The 24,129-nt window shown below is 34.0% G+C and overlaps 1 protein-coding gene across 1 annotated transcript; it reads left to right on the top strand.

The window, feature by feature from the left end:
- Positions 1–22,228: 22,228 nt before the first annotated feature.
- LOC136800333 (uncharacterized) lies at positions 22,229–23,692 on the top strand. Its single transcript, XM_067056967.1, has one exon. The coding sequence runs from the start codon at positions 22,229–22,231 to the stop codon at positions 23,690–23,692; it is 1,464 nt and encodes a 487-aa protein (XP_066913068.1).
- The last annotated feature ends 437 nt before the right edge of the window (positions 23,693–24,129 follow it).

Here is a 24,129-nt window from a genome sequence, read left to right as displayed (position 1 = left end):
ATTAAAATTTCGCGAAAATTGACCAAAAAACTCGCAAAATTAAGTAGCCGCGAAAATTTGTAACACGCGAAAATATATATCAATAAGGTAGTTACAAAGGTAAAATGATCCAGTTTTCATAAATACATGTTGTATAAAGACTTAAAAATGTTAGTTTCAGTGACTGATATTTTCTTAGTCTACAATCATAAGTCTTCAGTAAATATCACCAACACATGCTTTTTTTGCTTATCAAACTCAATAGTCCTTTAATGGTAAGATGTGAGTTTTTAGAAGGGGAGCGTTTTCTTTCATTTGATCGAAGATTTGGGATATTTGTTGGTCAAAGAGAGTGAGACACTTTAAATCTTCTCCATCTGATGGTTGTACATCTAAGTGACAAATCATTGATGTTCTACTTGTGTTAACGAAGTCAGCAATAAACTCCCGCTTGCATTGAGGACACACAAACATCCCAACAGTTGAGGATTGTTCCAATTTCTTTTTCGTGCAGAATAAACAATTGTGAAACTCTTCTATTTTGACAGCGATAACTCGTTTGCATGTCATTGATTGGGAGTGATCGTCGTTGTCTTCTTCTCCATGTTCTGTAATGTCCAAGTTAATGTTAAGATCTTCAGTCAGGAAACATACTGATGTGGAGAAGTTCGTTGATAATTCAATTTATTCGTTAAACAATTTGCTTGCTGCTGAGTGTAATTGAAGTAGTTGTTGCTCTTTAATTAGATCTATCAAGTCAGCCCAAAAGGTAATTTTGAGGGTTTTGGTTCCATCAGAAAAGATTCCTTGGCGCATTCGTTCTGATTTATTATGACCACTTTTTGTGTAATAGGTTTTAATTTCCACCTATATAGTGAATTTGACTTTCCCCACAGCTGAGAGTACATTCTCTTCATCATCAATATCAATTAATCGTACTGCGTCGGTATCATTTATCGAAAAGTTCATAGGAATAGATGGTTCTTCTGATTTGGTGTAATGATTGAAAAAGAAGCATTCCTTACCAGGAGCAGCATTAACGATTCTAACTGGCATCTTGTTGTGGAAATATGTAATGAATTGTTGCCTTACAAATCTTATCTGTTTATGGTTTGACACCATCAACCGTTTGAATTCAGTCTGGTCGGTCTTTATGTGGATCCAGAACTGCTGTCTCGAATTTGACATGTTACCCTTAAATCATGTTATGCATCCAACGTGCCCAGTATAACCTGAAGTTAAAGAAAAATGGTATTGTAAAAATTGTCAAGGAAAATTTGGCTATGGTTAAAGCCTAAATAACCAAACATTTAAAATGACTTGTGTAAGAACCAGGGAATTGTAAAGAAAAAGAATGTTTACAGCACAAGCGACGGGAAAGTACTCACGCAAACTATGTTGTTGAATATTTTTATGAGGAAGGAAAGAAAAGCTGTAGCATTGAAGTAGATTCTCCTTGTACAAATTAACATAAAAATTATTCAATACTTGTTGCATTTGATGGGACAGAAGGTGAAAATAAATTCTTTGGCGATTGGCAAAATAATTTGGTAGGTGTAGTGCATGACATGGCTGGCGTATCAGCAGATCTCTTTGCTTTCGGACTTTCATTGCTGTTGTGCGCAGATATGTAATTTTTGCGCAGATATGTGATTATTTTGCGCAGATATGTAATTTCTGCGCAAATATGTAATTATTTTGCGCAACTATGTAATTTTGAGCTGCACAGATATGTAATTAAATTTCTGCGCAGATATGTAAAACACAATCTTTAAATTCAATGGTACCCCGTTGATAGCTTTTACCATTACTTTCGATGAATGGTTCCTTCAAAGCAAACATGGAATAGCGCCTAAAATGGAAAAAAATATTTTTCTTATAAGCATCATCTTTATAAGAAAATGATCTATAACTTTCCACTAAGTTTTAGCTTTCGGTGATTGGTTCTTTCAAAGCAAACATGGAATAGTGCCTAAAATGGAAAAATTATTTTTCTAATGAGCATCATCCTTATAAGAAAATGATCTATAACTTTTCAACCACTTTGTTTTAGCTTTCGGCGATTGGTTCTTTCAAAGCAAACATGGAATGGCGCCTAAAATGAAAATAACTATTTTTCTTATAAGCAAGTACTTTATGAGAAACTGATCAATAACTCTTATAGACGGGGTATACCTTTTGGTAATTTGTTTTTACAAAGTAAATAAGGGATGGCACATAATGTGATCATATTTTTTTTTCTTGTAAGCATTAACTTTATAAGAATCAAAGCAATAACTCTTGATAGAGGGTGATATGTCTTTCGGTTATTAGTTCTTATACAAAGTAAATAAGGGATGGCACATAATGTGAGCATGTTTATTTTTCTTGTAAGCATTAACTTTATAAGAATCAAATCAATAACTCTTGATAGAGGGTAATATATCTTTCGGTTATTAGTTCTTACAAAGTAATAGGGATGGCACATAATGTGAGCATTTTTATTTTTCTTATAAGCATCAGCTTTATAAGAATTTTAATTAACACCCCTTTCTTTAACATCCCTCGAATAAACACCCCTCCTGAAAGTATTAAAATTAAGAAGACGCCCAGAACGTTTACTCGAAGAAATACGGTAGTTTTTACAAAGTTAACAAGGAAGAACATGTTAAGAATATCTTTTGGCTGAAACCTCAAAAAAAAATAAGAGTATCCAAATTTTTTTTTAAAAAGTGAACCCATCTATAGCAAGGTAAGCTCAAGATTCGGATTTTCTATTTATCTTATCGGTACAACATAATAAAAAAGTACAATACCTATAATGAGTCAGATCTTCGATAGAAACTGGACTCGAGATAGTCGCACCTATGTAAGCTTTATTGATTTTGTAGATATGGATTTCATTTCTTTACGCATTACAGTGAGATAAAGTAAGATTCTATTGGTTGTCTTTACCAATGCATGGACTACCGATGAAATAGAGTGGGATTATTGAAGTTGTGATTCTCGCTTGAACTTTAATTCCTGAAGAATGTCATACATTTCAGGAACATTTTGACACTGATTGTTAAAGATATTTAAAAAAATTACATGTCTTTCTTATTTTCCCCTTACAAATTAAACTAAGGTAAAATATGCGACTTCAAGCCATCTAAAAGGAGAGAAATTTAATTTTTATCTAAGTGGAATCGGCATTCTACAACGGCTCTATCGAAAGAAATAGGCAATTTTGCTAAATCTAACATTAGTTTATAAGAATTTTATAAGAACAAGGATATTTTTATAAGTGGAATAGGCTTTCAGAGATTTGATTTATCAAACAAAAGCTAAGAAATAGTGTTTAAGAGTTATGAATTGTGTTCTCATAAAGTTGATGCTTATAAGAAAAATAAATCAGTGTTTCTAGCTTAAGCGCAATCCTATATTTACTTTGAAAGAGCCAAACGCCGAAAGCTAATAATCATTGGTTTAGAAGTTATGAATTGTGTTCTTATAAAGTTGATGTTTATAAGAAAAACTAAATTTTTCTCATTTAGCACAATCCCCTAGTTGCTTTGATAGAACATATCACCGAAAGCCAATATCACTTTGATAAAAAGATATTGACTTGTTTCTTATAAAGATGATGCTTACAATAAAAACAACAATCGTCAAATGTTTTGCATAGTCCAAGATATTACTTCTTGTATTAGAAAAATTAATGTTAAAATCGAGTCAGTTTTTCGAAAAAGTCCAAAAAGTCGTGTTTTACATATCTGCGCGGAAATATAATTACATATCTGCGCAGCTCGAAATTACATTGTTGCGCAAAATGATTACATATTTGCGCAAAATAATTACATATCTGCGCAAAATAATGACATATATGCGCAGAAATTACATATCTGCGCATAACAATTGCCTTAAAACAAGTGGGATAAAAAAAATTAAAAGACAATCAAAGCAAAGTAGACAATATACTAATTTTATCAGAAAAGCCATTGTGGTCAATTTATACAACTTCATATATATAGTTTTCATTTTAGCAGTTAGAAAGTCCATTCTTTATCCAAACAAAACAGAAGAACAGCTACAGTAAGTATGAGTTATTTCTTACTAGTTCTTGTAGTTGTTTTAGTTGGAGTAGTTGAATCATCAGGAGTTGTTGTTCTTGTTGTTTCAGATAGAGTAGTTGAGTCATCGGGTGTAGTTGAATCATCAGGAGTAGTTAAATCATTAGGAGTAGTTGCAATATTTTTTTCAGTTGTAGTAACTGGAATTGCATCTAAAATGTTATTGAAATAACCAGGTCAAATTTCTTTGAGTAGAGTTACTTTAATTGGAAGCTTACAAAGATATTTGCTTTCTTACTAAACAGCATCGAAGTTGCAAGAGTTTTGTAAAGGAAATTTGGAATCTATTTTTGTAAGTCTCAAATAAAAAAATGAAATTCTAACATTCCATTGCTTGTTTTCTCCCCCTTTCCTCTATAGAAAACAAATTCAGTACCATTATTTTCATTTGTAGCTGAAGATGTTGATATCTTTTTCTTGGTAGTACATCGTTGACTCACTACAATCAAGGACGTCAAAATGAGGACTTCGCTTGCGCCGTAATTTTTGCTAATTCATGCGAAAAATCTATTGTAAAAAGCGCGAGAAACAATGAAAATAAATTAGTTTTGTTCTGGACGTTAGTTATGGGACGGGAAGCCAACATGGCGGTCTTTGGTCAGTGGAATTTTCTCTTTTTCTGACCTGATGTGTTTTTAAAAAAGAAAATTCTTTCTTATCTTGACCTTCTCATGATCTTGGAATTGATTGGTTACTTTCTAAATATGATGATTATGCTTTCTGCTTTCGAAATGTTTGAAGTTATGCAAAAATGGAAAAGATATTGTGTTGCCAAGTGACCTACAACGAAATAACTCAAACTTGAAAATGGTGATCCTTCTGAGCTCAGAATAACAACCTTGGGCAATTTATTGAAAAACCAGATCAATTTTCCTGCAATCTTTTGGGTATCATGAGGCAAAGAAAGCAAAAATTGGCAATGGCTTGGCTGTTTCTAGAGTGACTTCGCTCAATGTATGTGGCATGGTAAGTGTAAACCGAAACACTGCTTGTTGTTGTTTTTGTTTCAATCTGGGTAAGTTTTAATTTAAAAAACCCAAGAAATTATTGAATATTTTATACAATATTAGTCCAAGAATTAGGCGCCTAAATTTTGAAGATATTCTTGTTGTCCTGCTTATTTTTGCTGTCAGATTTGATGGTGTGTTTGACGTCCAGATATGCCAGTATAGTTGGCAATCAGTTTGTTTCAGTTGTTAATTTATACCAGGTGACCCACGAAAAAATTCGGACGTTTTTCAGCGTCTTAAAGTTTTAATATTCAGAAAGTAGATACTCTAACTTAAAATTTGAGCTATTACTTTTTAAATTTGACCAACTTGTTCTCTACTTATGAGCTTTCAAACTCAAAATTCACTTTTCGGAAAGTGTAAAAAACGTAAAACACGTAAAAAAGGGGTATTAAATCATTTTGTTATCAGTTATCAATCAAGGTCGTTAAATCTGAGGAAAAGAATATGTGAGACATTTTAATACAATTTGAAAACCTTTTTTTGCATTCTTCACAAAATAAATAAAAAAATTATTCATTTGGAAATGAACCACCACCAACTGCAATGCACTTTCTAGCGCGAGTCACCATTGCATCGAATGCATTCCTGATGAATTGAAGGTTGTGTCACAAGCCTCTCTCAATTTGTCTTCTAATTCATCCAGGTTTTGAGGTTGCTGATTAACAGGGGGGGTTTCATGGTGGGCGTAGGAGCGGAATCGGCCCTTTTTTCGGACGGAGTGGCGGAATTTGGCGAAAATTTAGACGGAATTACGGAAATTGGGTTCTCTGACGGAGACGGAAAATTAGACAAGTTTAGTGCGGAAAAGCGGAATTTAGCAAAAAGATTGCGGAATTTCGGAATTGGTAAAAGATATTCAAAATTTGCGGAATTTTCGATAAAAATATTGAATTTCAAAGGAATTTTATGTGACGGAATTTTGGTTCAATTTAAGACGGTTTGACGGAAATTTGAGAAAAAATTGACGGAATAGCGGAATCGGGTACCCCCTGAAACCCCCCCCCCCTTAACAGGAACTTCCCAAATCTAAATCTTCTGCTTGAGATGACCCCACAAGAAAAAATCGCAAACTGCCAAGACAGGAGATTGGGCAGGCCAATGCCAATCACCGCCTTTACTCAACACGCGACCAGGAAACTGACCACGGAGATACTGAAGTGTAGCATTGCTAGTGTGAGACGGGGCGCTGTCTTGCTGCCACCACATGATATGTTGGTTGTTCCTTTTCGTCGAGATTGGTCAAACTTTGATGAAGTAGGTTTCAAAGAAGAATTCGAGAACGTGGATTGGAAAGGTCTTCTTGATATTGAAAGGGTAAATGTTGATTCGTCTTTTAACTCTTTTATAACTCGATTTAATTCTTTGTATGACAAGCATGTTCCCCTGAAACAATTGACCAGACGTCAGGCTGATCTCTTACTAAAACCTTGGATCACCAAAGGCATTCGTTACTCCATGGAAATCAGAGATAACCTTAACAACGGCTATCTGAGAGTACCTGATTCTTCACCTGATCTTAAAAAATTTCTCCGTGGTAGGTATAAATTTTATCGAAATCGAATTGTGTCTCTTATTCGTGCAAGTAAAAAACTTTACTATTCTCGTTACTTTTTTCAAAATTCTGGTAATCTTCGCAAACTATGGCAAGGCGTCAGAGAGATTATATCTTCTTCTTCTTCTTCCACTGGCATTTCCTTGAATATCAATGACTCTTTATCTTCTTATCCTGAAGAAGTTTCTGAAGTTTTTAACGACTTTTTCTCTACTATTGCAGGTAAGATACGCTCTAAAATTCCTTACACGCGTCATCATTTCTCAGAATGGCTGAAGAATGACAATGACATCACTTTCTTGTTTCTCCAACTTCCAAAACTGTAATCTCCAAAGTTATTTCATCTCTCAGTGAACATAAAGCTTAAGGTCCAAACAGCATTCCTTTTCGAATTATCTCCTCAAATCGGAAAAGTCTTTCTTCAATCTTTGCAGATATCATAAATCTTTCTTTCTTTACTGGTATCTTTCCTAGTCAACTCAAAGAAGCGAAAGTCATCCCCGTCTTCAAAAACAAGGGCTCTCCATTTGATGCTGAAAACTATAGGCCCATCTCTCTTCTTTCAAACATCGACAAAATTTTCCAAAAACTTATAGTAGAGGCCACTATGTCTTCCCGTGTGCAGCAGCTTGTGCAAAGGGATTTTATGATTGAATATTGTTCCTTGAATGTAGAAGATCAAAATTTGAGAGGTGGGGCCAAGTGTGACCACCCGTTGCAATCGAAACTGACGTCATTGGTTACCATGGCAACCAAAATAAAAAGTCGTCAAAATTGAAAATTTTTTGTTTCAGTCGAAAGAGCATGAAAAACTGATAAAGAAAAAGGTCACAACCTATATCTGAAAATGAATATATCAGGAGATATTAAAGAAATAAGGCAAAATGACGCCATAAAACGATGACGTCATCGAAAAATAAAAATTTGCCAAAATTCGAAAATTTTTGGTTTTTTGGAGAAAAGACCCTTGAGGGAACATAAAATATTATTACGAAAACGTTTGAAAATTCGTTAAAAAAAGTCTATTGGCCAAAATTGACAATTTCATTTTTTGCCTGTCGAAGGTTGGAGCTTGCCCAAACGCATTACAGGCAAAATTTAAAAATATCAATTTTGGCTCATAGACTTCTTAAAAAGGATTTTCAGACTTTTTCGTAATAATATTTTTTGGCCACTGGAAGGTACTCTTTCCAAAAAACCAAAAGTTTTTGAATTTTGGCAAATTTTTATTTTTCGATGACGTCATCGTTTTATGACGTTATTTTGCCTTATTTCATTAATATCTCCTGATATATTCATTTTCAGATACAGGTTGTGACCTTTTTCTTTATCAGTTTTTCATGCTCTTTCGACTGAAACAAAAAATTTTCAATTTTGAAAACTTTTTATTTTGGTTGCCATAGTAACCAATGACGTCAGTTTCCATGGCAACGGGTGGTCACACCCGGCCCCACCTCTCAAATTTTGATCTTCTACATTCAAGGAACAATATTCAATCATAAAATCCCTTTGCACAAGCTGCTGCACACGGGAAGCTTTTTCGCGACATAGTGGCCCCTACTAGCGGCTAATAAACTTTCTTGATCATTCTCACTCTATATATCCTTTACAATTTGGTTTTCGTTCCAATCATTCAACTGAGACAGCCCTTCTTTACTGCATAAACAAAATTTCTAAAGCTCTTGATGATGGTGAGTATGGATGTTCTATCTTTATCGATTTGCAAAAAGCCTTTGATACCGTCGATCACTCAATTCTACTGTCAAAACTCGATTTTTATGGCATTCGTGGCAAAGCTCTTGACTGGTTTCGTTCTTTTCTTTCTGATAGATCACAATTCGTGTCAGTATCTGGTAAGAACTCAAGATCAAAACCCATGGAACATGGTTTCCCGCAAGGCTCTGTCCTTGGCCCTTTACTTTTTCTTCTTTATGTGAATGATCTCCACATTGCACTTCGATATGCATTGGTCAATCTTTTTGCTGACGACACTATGTTGTTTTTTTCAAACGAATCTCTAAAACCAATTTCAAAGCAAGCCAATATTGATCTAAAACTCTTGCTGAATTGGCTGAAGGCAAACAAAATATCTCTGAACACCAGCAAGACTGAGCTTATGATCTTCCGTCCAGTCAGAAAGAAAATCAACTACGATTTAAAAATTAAAATCAATGGTCATCGGCTTAGGCCAAGCAAAGTTGTAAAATATCTTGGCGTGTATATTGACGAGCATCTGAACTGGAAATATCACGTTGACTTTGTATGTAACAAATTAAAAAGAGCCAATGGGGCTCTGAGTAAACTTCGACATTATGTCAACAAAAAAACCTTAACATCATTATACTTTTCTCTCTTCCATTGTCATCTTTCTTATGCAGCCCAAATTTGGGGCCAACGTCAAACTACTCATGCTAAACGAGCTCTTATTCTCCAGAAACAAGCTCTTAGAATTATGTCCTTCTCTGATTTTCGTGCACATTCGTTTCCCTTGCTTTTGGACTTTAAACTTCTTTCCTTTTTTGACTTTGTCAAATACTTAAATATCATTTTACTGTTTAAACTTTTAAATCACAAGCTACCTCTTCCTCTTCTGCAAAGTCTTGAATATAGGCGTCTAAATGATACTGACCGTCATAATGTAATTCGTTGTAAGTCTGGTCTTTTAAGAATTCCTGAAGTAACTACAGTGACTTATGGTAATTACTCAATTTTATACCAATCTATTTCGATTTGGAACGAAATGCAAAAATACCTAGCCTATGACGACATCTCTACACTAACATTGGATCGTCTCAAAGATTTAACAAGATTATATTTCCTCTCTTCATATACTTAATTTTTACGATTTTCGAGTTTCGTTCTGAATTTTTCATTTCTTTATTGCTATTTTATAAAAAAAATTATTTTCAATGTATCCTAGTAAGATCTTAGAAACTATTTTTTCTCGTAACAGTAGCGTGCGGCCACCTCCTTAGTTTAGCTTTATGTCTATGAGTGTGGTCGCTCGTCTCGCTTATTAAGACAAATAAATTCATTACTTACTTACTTACTTACTTGATGTTATTTCTTGCAAATTCTCGTTGAACGACATTATACCCAGTACTGATTATACCTCACGATTCTTAGATACTCTCATGTGTCCAATCGATTGCAGACAACATGTGGGCCAAATATCTTCCCCTCCCTTGTTAAACCCATCTAAACCATGATCTTCCCTGGACCTTGTTCAAATTCAACATAATGATCATCTGGATGGCCATTACCAAACGATGAATATTTGACAACATTTCGGGTGTTAACTTCAGAGTTCAGGCTGAAGATGGCTTCATCAGAGACGATCAACTTGTTTAGGAAACCAGGGTCGTTTGTAATTTTGGTAACAAGTTCATTACAAAATTGCAGTCGAAGGGCAGGATCTCCAGGTTTCAACTTTTTCCTTTTTATTAAAACATACGGGTGGAACTTGAGATCTAAATGGGACTGACGAGCAGCATTGATATTTGCTTGTGTCCTGACAGTTTTTCTTGGACCGCTACGTCCTTTATGAAGATTGAGGCAGGTTTCCTCCCTTACGAATTTATCATAATTCTTTTTTATTGTTCTGTCACTAGGAGCCGGATCATTAGGCCATTGGTTCAACCATCGCCTCTTTACTTCAAACGCATTATCCACTCTGGCATACTCTAGGCAAACCCACACTCTCTGATCTTTCGTAAGACGCGGCATTCTCACAAAGAAAGCAACTTTTCCTCTCACACTCATCTTTGCACAATATTTTTGGTAAAATTATATAAAAATATATTTTCATTTTTATTTCATTGTTTATTTATTATTTTATAAAGCGTTAATTACCTATAACACTAATTAATGACGTTGTAAAACATTAGCACGCTCAAGAAACATAAAGGAATGACAAATAAAACAATTGCAATTTTGATACCTCATTTATGACGTGTTTTTGCACTTTCCGAAAATCAAGTTTTGACTTTGAAAGCTCATAAATGAAGAACCAGTTTACCAAATTTAAAAAACAATAGCTCAAATTTTAAGTTAGAGCATCCTCTATCTTTTTCAAAAAAAATTGAGTTTATATCACAACTATTACAGCCTCGATACGCCGAAAGACGTCCGAACTTTTTCGTGGGTCACCCGGTACAATCTTCATATCATGTTCATCCATTGCAAGAACTTAAGTTAAAATTTTGATGAGTTTCTGAAGAAAACTGCATTCTTGAAGCTCAGATATATTGAAGAAATTGTATGATGAAGCTAAAGTACCAGAACTCAATAGCCGTACCAAAAATGTATCAATTTTAATGGACGAAATGAAAATCAAGTCAGAGTTATTCTACAACAAATCATCAGGAAAATTAATTGGTTTTGTTGAACTTGATAATGTGACTAATAAGATTGAGAAATTAGAAAGACTACGTTCAGAAGAAGCCAAAGAGAAAGAGCTTGCTACACATGTATTAGCATTCATGGTCAGAGGAATATATTCAAATCTCTTGTTTACTTTTTCTCATTTTCCGACTAAATCTTTAACATGTGATGTTACTTTCCCATTGGCCTGGAATGCAGTTGCTTTTATTGAATCAATTGGATTGAAAGTGAGGTGTTTTGTTTGTGATGGGGCGTCATCTAATAGAAGATTTTACAAGATGCACCAGAAGAAAGGAGACAAGAGCTTGCCTTTTTTTGCTATTAATCTTTGTGCAACAGGCAGAAAGATATACCTTAGTTGTGATGTTCCTCATCTAATCAAGACAGTAAGAATAATAATTCACATGGAAACCGAAACACGAGAAATTTGATTGTAAGTATAGTTTGGAATCAAGCTGAAACAGGCTAAAATTGTTTTTTTTGGCAGTGATACAAAGATTTGCAGAATTGATTATAATTAAATCTGATTTTGTTCATGATAAAATGGAGCTGTTGAAAAATGTTATTGACTGAAGTCCTTTTAGTAATTTTATCATTCTACTCACTTTTAAGCAAATCCTTCAAGCTGAACGATATCTGAAATTTTATAGATGATTTCTTTTTCTATTTTTTTAGTTTAACAGCCAGGTGATCAGTTGGAACCATCTCGTTTCCTTGAAGAGTTACGATTCAAATCAAAAGTACCCTGGTTTATATCTCGCAAAGGTCAAGACAGAGCATGTGAAATTAACACCCTCATCTAGAATGAGTGTTCGACTTGCAGCCCAGGTTGGTTAAAGTGGTTACAGTTTTCTAGTTCTTTTTGTCTCTTTGTAATTTACTTATTACTGTTTTTATTTTATTGAAAAGAAATTGTATCAATAGCGTTCAAACATTTTGATTTTAGGTATTAAGCCAAACAGTTGCCAACACATTGGAATTTCAAGGAAGAGCTGATACCAAAGGCACTCAGGACTTCATCCGAAAGTTTGACTACCTCTTTGATTGCTTAAATGGTCGACATAAAAACCAAGGTCGTAATTTGAGAAAACCTGTACTTGAGCCCTATCGTGAAACTAATGATGAAAGATTTGAGGTAAATTTTATTTCTCATTTAAAAATTTGAAACTTTTGTTCTTGATTTTATTTTTTATTTCAAAAGGAGCAAGGAAAGGGGATGATTGTTTATGTTTTTGAGCCAAACCTCATATCTTTATTTGTTTCCAGTGGTTGGAAGAGAAGTTAATTGATGAATTCATTGTCAAATGGAAAAATGAAGCTTCCTCAAAGAAAATTTTGCCGGTAAAAGAGAGAAAAAAGCTTTGTTTAAGTCAGCAGACTCTGGAAGGTCTCCAGATTACAGGTAATATCCCGTAAAATTATTATTTATTTCAGTCATGTTTAAAGATTGAATTATACCTTAGCTACTTTTTTCGGACACATTTTATATAATGATTTATTATCCGACGCGTGTAATAGCGACATTTGATTGGCTTCTTTGCCGTCCAATATTTTCGAATATATAGCTTCCATGGAGGCTACATATTTCAAAAATTGACGTCACACAACGAGTTCAATGACACGTCACAAAATAAAAATAAGACTTTTGGATATAAAAAACTACCAAGAAACCAGATTTACGAGCTTATAAATTGGAATTATGTTTGAAAACAAGAAATATTTTACTTTAGCGATGAACGGATAATAAAGGCTCTTAGGGAAGCATCTCATATAAAGAATTTATTTCATTTTAGAAAGTTATATTTTAGTTCAGTACTGTAGATAGATAATACTCAAATAAAAAAAACTTCGAACGATTACAATGCATTAATTCCTTAGAATATAATAGTATGAGTAAAATTTAATAATATGAGTAAAATTTTCTACCTACAACGAAGTGGTTTATATTTTTTACCAATGACAAAAAAGAAAAACTAAGAGTAAGATTCCAATAGTGTTTTATTGCTTCACTCCTCAAAAAATATCATGTAAATCTGATGAAGCATGTGTCAAAATAGACCTGCCATACAATACCTTTTCTTAATGACAATGTCCTGTTGAATAGTTAAAAAATGAAGCAAAACAATGGTAGTTTAAACAATTTTCATTACATTATACGTTTACCAATTTCCATCAGTATGGTATTTTTCTAATGCTGAAGCTTTTAAATTCTTCAAAAGGACATAGGTATTGTATTACAAGTTTGTCTTGGCAAATGCTTAAAAATGTTCTTTACATGTTCTTATTTTTTGAGCATTATTTTTCTATTTTCCTATGAAATTCGATGTTCTAAAGTCTTCAAAGCCTTAAAATGTTCTTTACATTTTGGCCTTCGAAGCCTTATACATGTTTTTTTTATAAGTATATAAAAATCCAAAAACAGGCTCAGAGATGCTTAAGTCGAAAGCTTAATAAGGCTGAAAAAATATTTGAGGGATGCTTTATATCCAAAATTTAGGGAAATACTGAAAAGCCTTAAAATTCCAGCCAAAAAAAGCCAAAATCATGAAAAAACATTTTTCGTAGGCTCAAGTAATGCTTGCCATATGCTTAATTTTTCCCCATATCTGATCCTAGACATGCTTACAAGTACAATGCTTATAAAAAACATGTATTCTCTCTCATATAGTTTGTCCTTATTAAAAAAATGTGTATGCTCATTATATCATCAAAAGATATATCCTCACAAGGGAACCAAATCGACTATATTATCATTTTTTACTTTTAACATTTAGCTGTTTTCTGTGTGAATGTTCACCTTTTGATGAGACTTTGTCAGTGTGGTTCATTCTTAAGTCATCAACCCATGCTCAAACAAATGCACGTCCTCTTATACTGATCTAAAAACTCACAACATCTTTAAATAATCCCTCTTTCTCGTCTTTATTTAGCTTAGTACCCTCTTCAAGCCTGTCCCAACAATAAATCACATGTTATTTTTGAAAATTTGTACAGTCAGTAGTTCCTTTAGATTTTCTCCAGCATAGTTCTTCAATAGTTCAATGTTGAAAACTCTACGCACTGCATATTCAATAGCTCGAAAAAACAAAAAGCATTTGTCATTGACATCTACCAATCCCCCACGGTTAACCAAACTAACCCATTTATTTTTAAAGTCAAAGCATTTTTTTCAAATTCTTTAACTGTCCATGAGTCGATAGACTTAAAAAGTTTATTGTTTAACTCATTTGGGTATCGTAGAAATCTTTTTTTCAAAGAAAAAGCAACAAATCCGGCAACATATTTTAGAATGTTATTTTCTCGATCATCAATTTTATCTCTTGATACCGTGCTAAGTTGTGTCTGGTGTTCGTCTTCATATGAAATGATATTCATTGTTAGAATTTTCTCTAGAATACCATATGACATTTTGAAAGTAAGAAGATCAAATTCCGAATCATGGAGATCTACCAAGTCTTGAATATGTTGCCACCCTTCTGAATTTTCTTTGCTAGACAAATACATATAAAACTCCTGCCACATTGATCTTTTGGCCTCTGACAGCAGGCAGTGAGTTTCGCATTTTGATACAATGTCAAAAAGTTCATTGATTATGTCAACGTAAGGATTATCTTTAAGGACAAGGTTGCTCTCAGCAGCATCTTTTGACAAAACATCAAAGTTGATCAATTCTATGGCTCTCTTGCGAGCTTGAACAGTTTCGTCTGTAGCAATGAAGTATAAAGCATCTTCATCCAACAATGTCATTATGGTTTTGAAGATGGTAAAAGTTTCTCCAGAAATTTCTGATTTTGATAATTTTAAATCCAATGTTTTGATCTTTTTCTTGGTAAGGTCGGTATGAATCGGATCAGCGTTGATCAGGTCCAAGTTTTTGTCTTTACCACTACTTATCATCTCAACAACAAGCTGGTCTGGAATAAATGATAAGATTATAGCATCCAGATCATCATCAAAATATTAGTCTCTCATTTCGACTCTCCATCCTCACTTGAGAAGCCTTTGTTTTACTTTTTTTAAGAAAGCACTTTGTTTTCCCGAAAAACACTATTTTTGGTCAAATTTTTAATCTAATAATGTAACAAGTTCAAGGCACCGAGGGCCTCTGAGAACCGGATCTTGATTACATTGTCTTGTCCGAATTTTTCGGATGTTTTTTCCAAGCTTCGTTGAGTCTTCTTAAAGATTTGACAGTCTTGCCTTACAAGATCTGGTAATCTATTCATTTGGTAACTCCTGTAAAAGAACGAGTTGTTTGTGGCCTCGGAATCCATCTTTACAAATTTGGTATCAGCTCATCTTGTGTCTCTTTCGGACGTTCGGTGATAATTACTGGAGCTATTTTTATCGTATGTGGAGATGTTTGTATACTTGTACCATACAAAAGAGTCTCCTAATTCAACGTGGGAGGTCAATAGGCAAGCGTTCTCATAGGACATATCTTTGCAGATAGGACAGTTTTGTGGCGCTCTTTGTACACCTCGATCAATTACATATTTTCAAGTTTAGGTACATACCGATAGCATACTCCAAGTGCAACGGGGGAGTGCGCCATACTAACTAGAACAATTGACGCCTCTCTCCTCACCTCTTGCTACCATGATCAATACAAACATTTAAATCAGGATTAAAGGCCCAGTAAAGGGATAACCAATAAAAAATAAATTAAGCCTAAAGATTCCTCCAAGTCCTTAGCAATCCTCAAATTTTACTGGCGATGTTTTTCAAAGTTGAGATATTTAGGTTTGTAATTTTTAATTTCTGCTTCAAAGTGAGGTACATATCTTGGCTTCCAAATTTTAGTTCTTAAAAATATTACCAGAATAATTCCAGAATGTCCCTAAAGACCATTTTATCCGGGACACAGAAAAAAAACTAATTTTTTGAGACATTTCAATTCCGAAATTTACAAATCCTCTGATGCGCCGAGGGGTAATTAACTGGAAATCTTGTACCTTTTCCAAAAAATTCCCAAAAAATCTCAATAATCCCCTCCTGTAGTGCTAGAAACTGTTAAAGGCATTCAAAAACGTCAGTAAAAAAATTTAATTAAATCAGATAACAAAAGTTGCAAGTATTGGTACAGTGAGGGAGTGGAGACTTTACAGGCCCTATCTTGTAAAAAAATTTTCCTTGTTTATTTATTTAAGCCAGTATATTTTTAAATTTATTAGTTCTGATTTCTGGCCTGTATGTTTATTTTGGACTGTTTATTTAATTAATGCCAGTTTTATTTTCCCTCTTGTACGTTTATTAGGCATGCAAGAGTGATCCAAAACGGAGCAAAAGCAAATGTGTTACATTGAAGTTGAAGTTTAGTTTGCATCAGCATATGAAGAAGGGGCATATATGAACCATGTCGAAGTTAAACTTAAAGTTTCATGCTTACAATCATCATCTAGATTACAAAATGAGATTGGTTGAAAATGAATTCAAACTTGTTTATTCTTTCGACTTTTTATATTGACTAATTTTTATATTAACTTTTCTAGATCCAAAGTATTTGTCGTTTTGATTGAATTAGAGGCATTTTTAAATGCAAATTATTGTAATAAAACTTACTCTAGAATGGTTTGACGATGATTTTTTCAGCGAGGAGTAGCTTCTTCTTCGGCTTGATTGGATTTGAATGGTCACGAGTGGTCAAATAATCAAAAATGAGAAAAAGGACTTGGCCGAGTGAAGATTTGAGCTTCGCCCAATCAGAGTCAATTTTCATATCCGGGTAGTTTTTCGTGATGATTTAGATACCCATTATGCTTTGCGACTGTGATGACCCAAGGGTGGTGGCCATCCTAGCCCAGGGTCCACTTAAAGCTTTTTTTATAGACTGGATGGCGCGACTAAGTGGCCCGGTAGTATATGGTAAGTTTTTTGTGAGCATAACTTTAGCACCTTTAGAAAGAAAAACTTCATTCACTAAACCAAATTCTTCTGAGGATGATTTTGACGCACTTGCAGGTGTATTTTTTGCTTTAATGAGTGCAATAGGTGATTTTAAAGAATCCAACATTTTTCCATTATGTTCTCTCACAACTTCATTTGCAAATGATAGCCTAATTATCATAGTCTACATAGTTTTTTTTAGGTTGTCTGGTTAAGAAAAATTTTCAAGGCTTTCTAAATTTCTTTTGAGTATCATTCTCACCAGCTGACCTCATATTTGATTTAAGTTTTACAACAGTTCTAAAACAACAATAGGCCACATAGCCAGCAACATCAATTTCATTTTTTGGAAAAGAATGATACAATACATCATCCATAACAGGTGGTAATTGTCCAACGTCTCCAACCAATATAATAGATATTCCACCAAATAAAATTTCTAACTTTCCTGTTGCTTGACGACATCGACTATCTATCAAGCCTAGCAATCTTTGACCTACGACAGAAAATTCGTCAATAATGATATATTTTATGTCTTTAAGCTAAACGTTTTCGAATCTTGGTCCAAAAGCAGAGGAATTACCAAGAAGATCTATGAATTCGATCCAGAGGAGGTTAACAAAATCTTAGAAAGACTTTTATACTGAAATGAGGAAAATGATGGTGATGGGTATGAGCCAGGCTGCTTGAAAGTTATGATTTCGGCCCTTGATAGGTAAGCAGAATACAGACTATCATATTATACTTTTTAATGGAGGTTTTGTTTTTGGAAGTGAAATTGAATTAACAGACTTAGTGTTAAATGTTTTGGGAGTGCTTTTTATTTATAAGAAACAAGATGAAGATGACTTTTAACATTTTTCATTTTTATTCAGGTACCTCAAGGACAATGATACAATACAAGAAGTCAATCCTTCGTGACGATGCGTTCAGGTCATCAAAGAAGGTTTTAGAAGGAAAAGCTAGAAACCTCAGGCAAAACGGTAAAGGAAAACTTCCAAACAGAGCCAGGAGTTTGAATCAATCTGAGGAGCAAGAACTCTGGGATTGTCAACAATTTGGAGGGTCATCACCAAGAGCCTTGGTCCAGACGGTTTGGTGGAATAACTGCATGCATTTTTGAATGAGAGGTAGAACTGAGCATTATTCGTTAAAGGTTGAGGACTTTATTATTGAAACAGACTCTAAAGGACGAAAGTTTGTTGCTTTTAAAGAGGGCTTGACGAAAAGAAATAATCAAGGACTCAACTTTAAACCTAGGATTATACAACCAAAAATGTACGAAACTAAGGAATATGACTGCCCAGTCGTTTTCTTTGAGAAGTATATTTCGCACCGCCTATTCCACATGCGTGAGTCAGGATCATTTTACCTCGCAGTTAAAGAGAACCCTAAATTTAATACCTTGAAGGAAGAAAATTTGGCGGATTTGGTGGATTCGGCCATCCCTTGTTTAATTTGTAAGAACCGAAAGGTTTATCACCGTCTATCAACAGTTATCGAGTTGATTCTTATAAAGTATATGCTTATAAGAAAAATAAATATACTCATATTGTGAACCATCCTTTGTTTACTTAGTAAGAACTAATTACCGAAAGGTTTATCACCGTAATTTATTCAAACATAAGGTATATCGTTTGTTTGATCAGCGAAGAGTATCATCAACAAATCTCATGTATGTTTGATGTAGTGTTTTTCTCAATTAATTCATGACAATTTTGATTTCAAACTGGGTCATAATGATGTTGGCTAGAACTGGCCCAGAGACGATCCCATTGACACACCGTCTATCTGTCAAAAAGTTTTCATTAAAGGTGAAAGCAGTTTTCTTGCAGGAGTCATTCAAAAGCTTTTTCAAAGTGCGTTTCTGTAACTTGGTTTGTAATGAGTTCTTGATCATTACAGCTTAAGAATAATATCGATTGTTTCTTTAAAGGGACATTAGTAACAATGAGACAAACGTCAATGAAACGTACTGGAAGCCTTCATCGAAAAGTCTTTTGGAATTTGATTAATTCGAGAGGATGCATCAAACGAATCTTTTAAATGTAAATTCATTTGGTTAAAGGATTGAGTAAAGAAGATAAGATATTTACCAATTCGTTGGGGTGTTTTCCTTATCGACGATCGGTCTGAATTTTGGAAGGCGTTCGAAATTTTTGTGAGTTTTAGGCAAGCCATGAGCGCGTCCCAATCTTGCTGACTTAGGTCTCATGGCAGATTTTTCTTCTTCATCGATTTCACCTCTCGAAAGAAGCGTATTAAGATAACGTTGAACAGTACGTAAGTTTCTGAAGGGTAGGGTCACATTAATGCATTTGAATTTAGTAGTGTCATTGAAAATGCCATTCAAAGAATCATAATAATCATTTTTTGTTTATAAGAACGATACCTTGACCTTTGTCTGGTTTTTAAGATAAGACATTTCTTGCGAAAGTTCACGGACAGTTTTAATACGGGTTTGATCAGAGTGAAAAATGTGCGAATCGAGGTCAAGGTAATTATAAGTAAATGACTTTAGAGCAGTTTGGACACGATGTTTAGAAAAGTACTTATCTTGTAAAGCATTCTTACGGTTAATTTGATACCATATGTCTTCTGCAATAACAATCATTTCAGATTCTTTAGGTCGCAATAAAACACCATGTTTCAATCCAAGACGTAAAACTTCGATTTCGGTTTCAGTTAGTTCGAAGTCAGTGAGATTTGTAATGATGCTATTAGGGTTTGGAGCAATACCATCAAGTACACGTTTGTTGATAATCAATGCGTCAAGTTTCTTTTGATGTCGAGATTTAGTTTTCTTGCAAATGTTGTCTTGAAGCCGGTTTATTGAGAATAAAATCAATTTATATTTCATCCACGTAGTTTTACTCATTAAGTCAGTCTTACAATTTTTATGTTCCGTTCGAAGAATTTTCAGCTCAGAATGACGTTTGTCCAAAGATTCATTCAACAAGCGACGGTAGTACTTCTCACGGTCACGAGGGTGTTTCGTTTTGAGATTCTTCCATCGGACGAACTTTGGATACACATTATTCTGCTTACAATTGTTCAGAAATCTGATGTCATGTTCTGCTTTACGGAATTTTCGAAGTAACTTTTGATATGATTTAGCAGCTTGATGTAATTCAGTGTCTGTCTTTCGGAGGTTTGACCAAAATCCAACAGTGCCAGACAATTTCAAAAAGTATAAAAAGAAGCATAACCCAAAAATAAACATTTCCTTGGATTTTTAAATAAAAAACAACAAGAAAATAGAGTCGATGTTGTAGGAATATTTCGACGATCTTTATGTCATCATTTTCAACCATATACTAAAAACATTTCAAATGCTACAATTTATTCTAAAATCAGTACAGCAGGTAATAAAAATCGTAAATTAAAAACATTAATGAGATTAAATAAAACTATGCACAAGGGAATGAAATAATAAAATTGATATAAAAGAATAACGGCTTAAAAGAAACAAAGAGAGTAATCAATTGTCAGGGCCTATCCAAACAATTGAAGCTCTTTTGAAGCTTTTAAACCGTCATTAATTTTAGGCCGAATTTCTTAATATAAAATGCCTCTAAAAAAGATAATTGTGACCAATTATCATTCATGTCTAGAATTTTACAGTTATTCAATACTGCATTAATCATATGTTCTTTATGGTCGATCCCGTCGGAATTATCAAACAACCGAGTGAGAGCAAAAAAGTTTGTAACGTCATGGAATTTATCACAAAGTTTTAAGTGTTGATGCATTGGTTGATCTGCCCTTCTCCCATGCTCAAGCATTCGGGTTCTAAAAACATCTATCCGTTTTACCGATATACTTCTCTCCACAGCCTGGGCAAATAATTTCATAAATAACATTTGCTTTATGCTCACCCAAGACCTTATCCTTAGTCGGACAAAACATAGATAACTTCTTTGATTGGTAACGAACTATCAATTTTACATCATTTTTGACGTATCTTTTCAACTTGCGTATAAGAGTTTTGACCAGATTTTCACCGTCGTTTCCCAGGTAACCAAATCAAAATAATCCAAAAATATCTTTCTTGGAACGGCTACCCCTCACATGTCAGTAGTCGCCTAATAAAACGTCAAGTTGACAAATTGAATCTTCCACCGTTTGAGAAGAATGATAATGATGAAACTGACTCGACCAAAATCTTTTTGAAAATTCCTTACCTGGGAAACGACGGTGAAAATCTGGTCAAAACTCTTATACGCAAGTTGAAAAGATACGTCAAAAATGATGTAAAATTGATAGTTCGTTACCAATCAAAGAAGTTATCTATGTTTTGTCCGACTAAGGATAAGGTCTTGGGTGAGCATAAAGCAAATGTTATTTATGAAATTATTTGCCCAGGCTGTGGAGAGAAGTATATCGGTAAAACGGATAGATGTTTTAGAACCCGAATGCTTGAGCATGGGAGAAGGGCAGATCAACCAATGCATCAACACTTAAAACTTTGTGATAAATTCCATGACGTTACAAAACTTTTTTTGCTCTCACTCGGTTGTTTGATAATTCCGACGGGATCGACCATAAAGAACATATGATTAATGCAGTATTGAATAACTGTAAAATTCTAGACATGAATGATAATTGGTCACAATTATCTTTTTTAGAGGCATTTTATATTAAGAAATTTCGGCCTAAAATTAATGACGGTTTAAAAGCTTCAAAAGAGCTTCAATTGTTTGGATAGGCCCCTGACAATTGATTACTCTCTTTGTTTCTTTTAAGCCGTTATTCTTTTATATCAATTTTATTATTTCATTCCCTTGTGCATAGTTTTATTTAATCTCATTAATGTTTTTAATTACGATTTTTATTACCTGCTGTACTGATTTTTAGAATAAATTGTAGCATTTGAAATGTTTTTAGTATATGGTTGAAAATGATGACATAAAGATCGTCGAAATATTCCTACAACATCGACTCTATTTTTCTTGTTGTTTTTTTTTAAAAATCCAAGGAATGTTTATTTTTGGTTATGCTTCTTTTTATACTTTTTGAAATTGTCTGGCACTGTTGGATTTTGGTCAAACCTCCGAAAGACAGACACTGAATTACATCAAGCTGCTAAATCATATCAAAAGTTACTTCGAAAATTCCGTAAAGCAGAACATGACATCAGATTTCTGAACAATTGTAAGCAGAATAATGTGTATCCAAAGTTCGTCCGATGGAAGAATCTCAAAACGAAACACCCTCGTGACCGTGAGAAGTACTACCGTCGCTTGTTGAATGAATCTTTGGACAAACGTCATTCTGAGCTGAAAATTCTTCGAACGGAACATAAAAATTGTAAGACTGACTTAATGAGTAAAACTACGTGGATGAAATATAAATTGATTTTATTCTCAATAAACCGGCTTCAAGACAACATTTGCAAGAAAACTAAATCTCGACATCAAAAGAAACTTGACGCATTGATTATCAACAAACGTGTACTTGATGGTATTGCTCCAAACCCTAATAGCATCATTACAAATCTCACTGACTTCGAACTAACTGAAACCGAAATCGAAGTTTTACGTCTTGGATTGAAACATGGTGTTTTATTGCGACCTAAAGAATCTGAAATGATTGTTATTGCAGAAGACATATGGTATCAAATTAACCGTAAGAATGCTTTACAAGATAAGTACTTTTCTAAACATCGTGTCCAAACTGCTCTAAAGTCATTTACTTATAATTACCTTGACCTCGATTCGCACATTTTTCACTCTGATCAAACCCGTATTAAAACTGTCCGTGAACTTCGCAAGAAATGTCTTATCTTAAAACCAGACAAAGGTCAAGGTATCGTTCTTATAAACAAAAATGATTATTATGATTCTTTGAATGGCATTTTCAATGACACTACTAAATTCAAATGCATTAATGATGACCCTACCTTCAGAAACTTACGTACTGTTCAACGTTATCTTAATACGCTTCTTTCGAGAGGTGAAATCGATGAAGAAGAAAAATCTGCCATGAGACCTAAGTCAGCAAGATTGGGACGCGCTCATGGCTTGCCTAAAACTCACAAAAATTTCGAACGCCTTCCAAAATTCAGACCGATCGTCGATACAACCGGAACACCCCACTACGGAATTGGTAAATATCTATCTTCTTTACTCAATCCTTTAACACAAAATGAATTTACATTAAAAGATTCGTTTGATGCATCCTCTCGAATTAATCAAATTCCAAAAGAACTTTTCGATGAAGGCTTCCAGTACGTTTCATTTGACGTTGTCTCATTGTTTACTAATGTCCCTTTAAAGAAAACAATCGATATTATTCTTAAGCGTGTATATGATCAAGAACTCATTACAACCAAGTTACAGAAACGCACTTTGAAAAAGCTTTTGAATGACTCCTGCAAGAAAACTGCTTTCACCTTTAATGAAAAACTTTTTGAACAGATAGACGGTGTGTCAATGGGATCGTCTCTTGGGCCAGTTCTAGCCAACATCATTATGACCCAGTTTGAAATCAAAATTGTCAATGAATTAATTGAGAAAAACTACATCAAACATTACATGAGATTTGTTGATGATACTCTTCTGCTGATCAAACCAAACGATATACCTTATGTTTTGAATAAATTTAATTCCTTTGACAAAAACTTACAATTCACAGTTGATACTTTTGACGATAAAAATGTTCACTTTTTAGACATTAAAATTAATGGCACTGAAACTGATATTTTCTACAAACCAACGCATACCGGTCAGTACAGTGATTTTTCCAGTCAGACACCCTGGAATTTCAAAATTTCGTGGGTGGGTTAGGTCTTTGATTGTCAGAGCCCATAAAATTTGTTCCAATCAAGAACTTTTCAAAAACCAAATCAAAATAATCCAAAAAATATCTTTCTTGGAACGGCTACCCCTCACATGTCAGTAGTCGCCTAATAAAACGTCAAGTTGACAAATTGAATCTTCCACCGTTTGAGAAGAATGATAATGATGAAACTGACTCGACCAAAATCTTTTTGAAAATTCCTTACCTGGGAAACGACGGTGAAAATCTGGTCAAAACTCTTATACGCAAGTTGAAAAGATACGTCAAAAATGATGTAAAATTGATAGTTCGTTACCAATCAAAGAAGTTATCTATGTTTTGTCCGACTAAGGATAAGGTCTTGGGTGAGCATAAAGCAAATGTTATTTATGAAATTATTTGCCCAGGCTGTGGAGAGAAGTATATCGGTAAAACGGATAGATGT

This window comes from Clytia hemisphaerica, unplaced genomic scaffold (assembly GCF_902728285.1).
Source record: "Clytia hemisphaerica strain Z4C2 unplaced genomic scaffold, Clytia hemisphaerica genome assembly, whole genome shotgun sequence".
NCBI classification, from domain to species: Eukaryota; Metazoa; Cnidaria; class Hydrozoa; order Leptothecata; family Clytiidae; genus Clytia; species Clytia hemisphaerica.
This window is presented reverse-complemented; position numbering and strand designations above follow the sequence as displayed.